This window comes from Chenopodium quinoa, unplaced genomic scaffold, assembly GCF_001683475.1.
Source record: "Chenopodium quinoa cultivar QQ74 unplaced genomic scaffold, ASM168347v1, whole genome shotgun sequence".
Classification (NCBI taxonomy): Eukaryota; Viridiplantae; Streptophyta; class Magnoliopsida; order Caryophyllales; family Amaranthaceae; genus Chenopodium; species Chenopodium quinoa.
In genome coordinates this window covers 1,295,784-1,305,611 of record NW_018744290.1, presented here as the reverse complement: position 1 = coordinate 1,305,611, position 9,828 = coordinate 1,295,784, and the positions used below count along the sequence as shown (strand labels likewise).

The following is a 9,828-nucleotide window of genomic DNA, read 5'->3' as shown; positions in this document are numbered from 1 at the left end:
TGTTTTTTAAGAGGCGGTATTAGCTCAATTCGATTCAATACGCTACATAATATGATTTATATCAAAATAACCAAAAAAAAATAATAATAAATTGATTAAAATAATAAATAGAAAGTAAAAGGTAAAGTTTATATTTGTATGTGTAAACCATACAAATCATATTTCTTTTCAAAAAACATATGATTCGAATATTCACGCTTTATCACTATTCTTTAAATTTATGATCTCTATTACTACGTATTAAATAATATTAGTAAATTTCGATGTTATGTACAAACTTTATCAATTATCAATGGACTTGGGGTTGTATACCATACTACAAGGTATTGTACGAAGAATTTCATAATGTAATGTAGTTAAAATGGCTTAATATAACTCTAATTTCATAATGTAATCTAGTTAAAATGGCTTAATATAACTCTAATCTACATTCTAGTGTTTGAATGCGAGCAATTGAAACAACGGCTACAAAGTACAAACCTTCAATATTTCTCGATTTGTCTTAAAGAAAAAAAAACCTTCTCAATTTTCCTGAAAGATAGGAGAGTCTTCACAACATTACATGATATCATCTGAATTTCCTTAAAATAGCATACATTCACTATCTAAGCAAAAAAATTCTAACCACAAAGATATGCTCAAAAATTGAATGGACAACCAGAAGAAGCTAAATTTTACTTGTTTCTCCTAATTTTCTTTCTTCTTTCAACAATCAATAAAGAAAACAGTTTTATTGCTATCACCAACATTAAAAATAGAAGCTTTCAAATAAAAAATAGCTAGAATAAAATTCTCCACTTTCATTCTAAAATTGTAGCACACAAAGAAGGCATAATTGTTGATTCAGTTCGAGGCGTTTGCGACGGTGGTTCGAAGCATGAGGGCACCAATTTAACCACCATAATTGGGTTATTATCAAGGGAGAAAGAAAAGCACAAACAATTTTTTTCAAAAAAAAAAAAATTGTTATAAAAAAGTGTGATAATTTTCCAAGAAAAACAAGAATAAGAAACAACTACGTTTGCATGTTCTTGCTCCCTTGAAAAATAAAAATGGCAGAAAGTACAAATGCAACAAATTCAAATTCATTGGAGTCTAGCCCCATAGTATGCTATGCACCAACAATGATAACAACAAATGGGGTGTGGCAAGGAGATAATCCCTTAGATTATTCCTTACCACTCTTCATTTTGCAATTAACGATGGTGGTCGTTACTACTCGTGTTCTTGTTTTCGTCCTCAAGCCACTTCGCCAACCCCGAGTCATCGCTGAAATCCTTGTAAGTACATTTTCATAATCGTTTCCTTTAACGACTCTTGTAGGGATCCTGTGGGAAGAAATTATTAGACAGTTTGGGATTATCATGGACTCTGTAGTTTTTTTTTTTTTCGCATTTATATAATAACACAATAAGGTTGATATATTAAGGTATTATTTGATCTATGATGGTCATTTGTGAAATGGGATATCTCCATCTTATTGATGTATAATAGAACGAGATCAATTAAATACTTGAGTAGAAAAATTACTAGGTGATTAATGTCCACTTATAATTATAACATAACATGGAAAATGTCTTCCTAATTTTCAATAGAAATTTGCATTTTTACCTGTATCGCTTGCTCTGATCTTCAAATGATGATTGCTAAAAGGAAATATAGCATGCTCTCCATTGAAAATAACCCGCGATTATTCACCCCTTCACATGTTTCACAGAAAGCAATAACATTATTTGATGCAACATAACAAAATGTATAGAATAATTGGTATAATTACATGATTATGTTTCAACTTATATAATCTCTGGTACATTATGCATAGTGTATGCCCTGTAAGGTGTAACAAAAGCATGGTTATGTATGCTAACATATGTTGCTTGCTTATGCTAATTAATCAAATAGGGAGGTGTTATACTTGGACCGTCACTCTTGGGGAGATTTGAACGCTTTGCCAACACCATATTTCCTCTAAGAAGTGTGATGGTTTTAGAAACTATGGCGAACATTGGCCTCTTGTATTTCCTATTTCTGGTTGGGGTTGAGATGGATTTAGCAGTTATCAAACGTACAGGGAGGAAGGCGATCAGCATCGCAATTGGGGGCATGATCTTACCCTTTGTCATTGGATGCACCTTCTCCCTCTTAATGCAACACAAAGATGACGGCACCCACCACGGAACTTTTGTGCTCTTCCTAGGTGTTGCTCTCGCTGTCACTGCCTTCCCTGTGCTAGCTCGAGTTCTTGCCGAGCTCAAGCTCATCAATACAGAGTTAGGGCGGATTGCCATGTCATCAGCACTAGTCAATGACATCTGTGCTTGGGTGCTCTTAGCCTTGGCCATCGCGCTAGCTGAGACCAACTCAACCAGTCTCACTTCCCTCTGGGTGATTCTATCGAGCACTGCCTTTGTGATCGTGTGCATCTTCTTGGTTAGACCCACCATCATGTGGATGATCCGCCGCACACCTGAGGGTGAACCGTTCAGTGATTTTTACATATGCCTTATCCTGACAGGGGTTATGATCTCAGGGTTCATCACTGATGCTATAGGAACACATTCTGTATTTGGGGCCTTTGTCTTCGGCCTTATCATCCCAAATGGACCTTTGGGAGTAACCCTCATAGAAAAGCTCGAAGATTTTGTATCAGGCCTTCTACTTCCTCTGTTTTTTGCAATCAGTGGTCTTAAGACTGACATTGGTCAAGTTGGCGGCCTCAAAGTCTGGGGCAATCTCATGGCTGTCATTGTACTGGCTTGTTCTGGCAAGGTTGCTGGCACTGCTGCTGTCGCCTACTACTACAACATGCCAATCCGTGAAGGAATCACCCTTGGTTTGCTCATGAACACCAAGGGTCTAGTTGAAATGATTGTCCTAAATGTGGGCAAGGACCAAAAGGTCAGAAAGCCATTAGATTCGTATATTTCCTCATTTCATTTCATTTCTATATTTCCTCATTTCATTTCTATCAAACAGCACAGATATGCAGCAAACAGATATGAATGACAATATTGAAAATACTGGTATAATTAACAAAGATAAAAATAAACTTTACCAGTTGATTAGTCTTGCACTTCTGAGATTTTAATTATGTTGTCACAGGTATTAGACGATGCATCATTTTCAATCATGGTGATATCTGCATTGATAATGACTGGTGTGATTGCTCCCCTGGTCACGGCAATTTACCGGCCAGCAAGAAGATCTGTGGCATATAAGAGAAGAACCATACAGAAATCAAAACCAGATGCAGAACTGAAAGTATTGACTTGCATCCACACCCCAAGGAATGTCCCGACTATAATAAATCTCCTGGAAGCCAGCAACCCGTCAAGAAAATCTCCAATATGTGTTTATGTGCTACATCTAGTAGAGTTGACAGGACGAGCATCAGCAATGCTCATAGTCCACAACACCAGAAAGTCAGGTCGGCCTGCTCTCAACAGAACACAAGCTCAGTCAGACCATATCATCAATGCCTTTGAAAATTACGAGCAGCATGCTCAAGCTGGATCAGTCTCAGTCCAGCCCCTGACAGCCATTTCCCCTTATAACTCAATGCATGAAGATATTTGTCACTTAGCACAGGAAAAGCGAGTGGCATTTATCATCATCCCCTTCCATAAGCAACAAACAGTGGATGGGGGCATGGAATCAACAAATCCAGCCTTCCGAATGATAAATCAGAATCTATTAGCCAATGCCCCTTGCTCAGTTGGAATCCTTGTCGATAGAGGGCTAAGTGGGTCAACCCGTTTGGCTGCAAACCAGGTGTCACACAACATAGCAGTGCTCTTCTTTGGTGGGCCTGATGATAGGGAGGCACTTGCATATGCATTGAGAATGTCAGAACACCCAAGCATCACAGTAACTGTAATGCGGTTCATACCAGGTGACGATGCTTCTAGAACAACATCTGTGGAGCCAAGTCGTGAGCCTGGGGATCCTAGAGTGCTAACTGTGATAACTGATGCTGAACAAGAGAAACAAATGGATGAAGAGTTCATCAACGACTTCAAAACGAAGACCGCCAACAGCGACTCAATCACATACATGGAGAGGGTTGTAGATAATGGGGAGGAAACAGTGGCTTCCATAAGAGCAATTGAAAGTGTTCACGATCTTTACATAGTGGGAAGAGGACAAGGCATGATATCACCACTAACAGCAGGTCTAACAGACTGGAGTGAGTGCCCTGAACTTGGAGCAATAGGTGACATGTTGGCATCATCAGATTTTGCAGCAACAAGTTCTGTTCTAGTGGTGCAACAATATGTTGGTTTAGGGCCACAACATGAATCTCCACCAACTCCTGATAGCCCTACTGCTCAAGCTGATCTTGATGAGCAATTAAATGCAGGAGTGCATCAGACGAACCAAAGACAACCACCAGCAAAGGGTCAGAATGCCTTCAATCTCTAAAAATTAGCCGTAACCTAGTGATACCAAACAATGCTGACGCTGCATTATCATCTGATAAGAAGTAATGAGAACAATTTATTGCGGCATTTTCTAGCAGAAATAGGAACCCCCCCCCCCCCGAACCCATATGCAACCTTTATTCTTCTTTTTTTTTTAAAAAAGTTAGTTTTCATGATTTCATCTCCTGTTTACACCTCCCTATTTATTCAAATCATCTTCGCCAAATACTGACGCTCTAACTACCCCTACACCTATATGGCTATACCACTAAATCTATATTCAAGTTGTGTATATAACTAATTATTAAAAGAGCCCACTTGTATAGTCACTTAGTAATCACTTGGGAGGGGGGTTTGGACTTTTAAGTATAATTTTTATATTTATCATATATGGGCCAATGGTTGTTTCATAGTACTTGCATTAAGTACCATATCATCTGAACCTGGCACCCGACCCCCCTGATTGAAACTTAATATCTCAGAATATAGATGATGCATTTTCCATCCACAGAAGCCTCACATGATATCCATACATCTGAAGTGACAATTATGCAGATAACAATCTATTTCTGTTTGTTCCACCATCCTCTCCTTCACCAGGGCTTAACTTTACCATTCATCCTAGTTCCTTTAATAAGTGTATCATATATAAAGCAAGAAAGCCATTCTACAAAAGACAAATTAATATACCATGAATGCTGAGGCTGCTGTTTGATTTATGTTTTTTAGAGGTTAAACAAATAACAGATCAGTAGGCGGACATGAATTAAAAGCAAATCACAAACTCACTCCAAACAATTGTGATTGAATTGTCACCTCAAAAATATAATGTCACCTCAAATGAGTAATTACACCAGTGATAAATGACAGGTTGGATTTGTGCCTTATTGTAAATTTGTAGCAACTTGGATAAGCGTGGAATTATTAAATAGAATTCGTTGTACTTCTTTTATGTCACATTAATATCTTGATATGGCTTCTTTGAATTTCCAATAACAATTATCTCAAAAGGCCATTTACCTACTACCCCGGTTTTCCTGGTCTACTCACTGTAGCAACAGAAACTAAGGAGAGCTCAAAAGGGGGACAACTCTTGTGGCTACTTTTGCTTTTTAGAGAGAGATTTGTTAAAGATAATTGGTCACAAAAAAAGTGGGATGGGAGATGATATAAAATGAATAAAAGGTTGACGTAAAGGGATTAGAGTAAAAGTGAGTAGAACTTAGGAAAACGGAGGGAGTATATGCTTTTGTGCAATGTATTTTCTTAAAACATACTACCTCCGTTTTTTATTAGTTGACACGTTTTGACTTTAGCACTATTCACACACTTCCCTTTGACCAGGGTTTGTGATTTATACGTAATGAAGAATATAGTCATGTGGGGTCTTGTTAGATTCGTCACGATATATATTTTTTCAGTATCAACTTTTTATAATTTTTGTTTATCGGTAATTAAAGATATTAACGGTTGAATTTGTGCATTGGCAAACGTGACTAAAGAAACGTGTCAACTAAAAAGAATTGGAGGAAGTATAAAAAAAGATATGCCAAGGGTGGATCTAGCGTCCACATATTGACATACATTGAATATTTATCATACAGAATAAATGATTAATTGGTACTCTCTTTGTTTTAGAATAATTGACACACTCCCTTGGGCACATAGTTAAAGAAAATAATAAGTAGGAACCATAGAATGAGTTGTTTTATGCAAAGTAAAGTTGGAGGATTTAGTTTATATTATTAAAAAGGGGGATATGTGAAAGTAAGAAACATTAGAGGGCCATTGTAAGTATGGTTAATATAATTTAATAATAGTGAGCCCTTGCCATTTATGGTAGAGTACTAGCAGGTCAATTATTCTGAAAAGGCTAAAATAGGGAAGTGTGTCAATTTTTCCGAAACGGAGGGAGTATACATAAGTCTTTTTGCAAAGTTGTACAAGATACAGAATATAAAAACCATATGCTCTAGAAAAATATCCTCATGAACTAATAGCAAAATACTGAAAGGTAAGATGTGCACTAGTCACCACACTATACAGCTCAAATCGAAAGGTACATGAACTTTACATGCAAGATCACAAGCATCTCAACTGCAAAATACTTTCTAAGAGGTAATCTACATCCTCTATCATGACTCTTTGCTCTATAGAATGGTGTGAAACTAATAATTCCGTGAATGCATTGGGAAGGTTGTATAACAAGTACAGATATTACCAAAATTACCCCCCTAGAACAAAATACAGTAAATGAAGGACAAAATCTGATCACCTAATGTGCAATTATGATATCACAGAAAATGTGCAATGGAAGTAACTTTGACAAGAATTGGAACACATACCTAGATAGACATCAAGCTCAAGCATTCCCAAAACCAGACTTCCTTTACATGCTTCTCAATATGAGCTGACTGTTTAAAGGGTAACCATTTTCTATAAAAAAGCCTCCTCATTTCCATGAACCAAATTCAATAGACTGAAGTGATATTTCACCTAGATACAGGTCTTTCAGATGCTGCTTACACAACCCAATACGCCTTTTATTCATACTGGGGTGAATACAAGTTGAAAATCCTGTATTCCAACCAGGAAATTTCTGCCTTTCCATCACATGAAGAATGTAAACACATGGTGCTGCAGCTGAGCAACCCATAACAAAACAGTTACATGGCCTGGACAGGCTCACCATCCTGGCAAGAGACAGTTGGCACAACCCACTGTAAGAAGTTCCGTACATAAATGCCTTATCATGATCAAGAGTACAAGAATTCAATGTATCTTCACATATTCCATACTCTCCGTCCTGGCAAAGTGAGATACTGCTCAGCTGAGACTCAAAACTTTTTTCTATCTCAGACTCATGAATTCTATATTTTAGCGCCAGTGTCCGGATGCAAGACTTCCTAACTTGGTCTGAAACGATAATCTTTAACTCACCAAAGTTTTCACTCACTATACCATCTCAGCCATCTATGTACAATACCAGTAAACCAATCAATTATTTGGCTGCTATCCTGTAAAATGAGAACGCGAACTGCACGGGCATATCCTTCATCATTGATCAGTCCATAGCGTAACAAACGTTTTTCAATGATATTGACAGGAGCTATAACCTTTGTGATGGTCTCACATCTTGGAGATAACCCAGAACTTGGCAAAAGGGAAAGAAGAGTTTCGGTTTCAGAAGAATTGTATTTTTCAACAAGTCTCTGAAACTCATAAAATGACTCCTGCAGAGATGGTGGAAGTGCAGGTTCAGCAATGCACTTGGACAAGATATATTCTTCACTGGTTGCGGCATTTGTCTTTACATCTTGCATCCAAATCTTTAATAACTGCTTATACCAGTGATCAGTTTCCATGCCCGACTTACGGTAGCAGGATATTTTGCTCAAAAGAGAGTTACTATCAGAAAGATGCCTTATCTCTGACTCCTTGGCCTTTCTCAAACCATGACCCAAACACTTCTTACCTATTCTCACTGTCCCTGCATCCCAAACCTCCCGTTTCTGCAAAGCAAATAATTTCACCTTTTCCTTCAATTTGTGAACTGCTCTTACTGCTGGACTGTCTTTAATGGTTCTAAGAACTAATGCGCCAGCAAAACGAACACCTTGGCTGTAATTACATGGTACAATCTCCATATTGCTGTTAACATCTAAATGAAGACAATTCTGGAAGTAATTCCGAACCTCAGACTTTAATAAAATTGCAGCCTCTTTGGAGCCAGATACAGCAAAAAATATTTCATCCATGAAGCGACAAGAATAGACTCTAAGACCAGAATTCTTATGACCTTTGGAGTTGTCAGCACTGCATTTTATTTGTCTCCTAAACCAGCTTCTCAACTTTGACTGAGGTTGTTTTTCATCAAGTTCGGAACTGGATTCAAGAGCCTCGTATCGCATCGACATTCTGTGGAATTCATCATCAAAGAGATCAAGGTAAATATTCATCAATATAGGGGATAGGGTCCCCTCTTGAGGCAGGCCCTGACCTTTCGGAAAGCCTCCAAATTCTACATTGAGTACCTGAGCAACAAACATGCTTCGGATCATCTCACATAAAGGGTGGTCCTCAACCTTATCCTCTATGATCGAGATTAGTTTAGCAAGTACTACAGAATCTAACCTCTTGCTTACTAGCACGGTGAACCACCAATCAGGATCAGAGATCTTGCAAATGTACTTAAAAGCTGATAAATGCCCTCTTCCAGTTCGACCACCATGAGAAATCTTCGAGAAATGAGGCTTATAAACAACTTCCAAAACTATTCTTAATGCTTCTTGAACTACCTTCAGTTTCAAATTAGGAAGGACAAGGACTTCTTTTCTACTACTCCCCTTCGTTGAGATAGTAAACGTATTTGCTTCCACATCAAACCTTTCACTCGCAAGCTCTTCCGCCAAAGACTCAAAACAAATGCCCGAATCCTCCAATGTCGTGACATCAATATTCGAGCTCACTCTAATACAATTGTAAGCATCCAAAAGGGTCCTAGGATCAGCAACAACTTTCATAAAAAGATCATAAAACCTTCCATTCATATACTGCTGCTTCACTCTCTTCTTTACACGCGTTTCGGACATCCGTTTCAACCTAACTCTGCCATTTTTTTGCCTATCAGCGTCTTCAACATCATCAGAAGGTGAAGACTCAACAACTACAGAAGCTAAACTCTTTGCTAAACCCAATTTATCATTTTTGGCCTCTTGAAGGGTTGATAAATATGCTTGATTTCTACCCAGATTAATTCCTGACCCAATCAAACAAAAATAGACCCATATGATGCAAATTTCACTAAAATTAAATGTACTACTATGTTTGAAACAGTTATTAAAAATCAACAATAGGTATTATTCAGCAACAAAATAATACGAAGTATGATTAATAATATATGTAAATGCTTAAAAAATACTTACTTGGAGAAACATGCAATTGATTATTGATTGCAGAAGCTTTTGCGGTAGAAAATTCATGAAACCCAAGAAAGAAAAACCCTTTTTTGCTGAAATTTGAGAGCCTCAGGAACCACATCAGTCAAAAAAATTCACAGAAAAAAAGGAATTTATTGCATTGTAATTGGAGGGAGATGGTGGTTAACGTTGGTAAGGATGGTGGTGAAGTAGGGACTAGGGAGAGATAGAAAGAGAGAGAGGACTCGGGGCCTCAGGGGGAGTTTGAGAGGGGTTCAACGGTTCGAGTAGGAAGAAAGTAGTAGGGAGTCTAGGGACTACAATGTGGGTAGGGATGTCAATGGGGCGGGGCGGGGCGGATGTTGGCCTTCCCATCCCCATCTAAAATTTTCATATTCATCCCCATCCCCATCTCCGCGACGGGTCTAAAATTCATCCCCATCCCTGCCCAGGCGGGTACAATTCCAAAATTATCCCCGCCCCAACCC

The 9,828-nt window shown here is 38.1% G+C and overlaps 2 protein-coding genes and 1 long non-coding RNA gene across 4 annotated transcripts; 1 reads left to right on the top strand and 2 right to left on the bottom strand.

The window, feature by feature from the left end:
* Positions 1-641: 641 nt before the first annotated feature.
* Positions 642-5,767, top strand: LOC110695153 (cation/H(+) antiporter 15-like). Its single transcript, XM_021872375.1, has 3 exons — positions 642-1,280; positions 1,903-2,898; positions 3,103-5,767. Exons 1-3 carry the CDS (start codon positions 1,053-1,055, stop codon positions 4,420-4,422), a joined length of 2,544 nt encoding a protein of 847 aa, XP_021728067.1. The 5' UTR covers positions 642-1,052; the 3' UTR covers positions 4,423-5,767.
* On the bottom strand, positions 1,235-2,433 carry LOC110695155. 2 transcript variants are annotated; one of them, XR_002506029.1, is made up of 3 exons: positions 2,114-2,433; positions 1,612-1,700; positions 1,235-1,328 (listed from the first exon to the last, which is right to left on the bottom strand). It is a non-coding gene; the product is annotated as an uncharacterized LOC110695155 (long non-coding RNA). The 2 variants fall into 2 exon arrangements; XR_002506030.1 differs by lacking the exon at positions 2,114-2,433 and adding an exon at positions 1,916-2,012.
* Positions 4,374-9,661, bottom strand: LOC110695154 (nuclear intron maturase 4, mitochondrial-like). The gene is given in 4 exon segments (XM_021872376.1): positions 4,374-4,473; positions 6,767-7,372; positions 7,374-9,180; positions 9,347-9,661. Coding segments are annotated over 3 exon segments (2,421 nt in total). The 5' UTR covers positions 9,462-9,661; the 3' UTR covers positions 4,374-4,473; positions 6,767-6,873.
* Between the last annotated feature and the right edge of the window lie 167 nt (positions 9,662-9,828).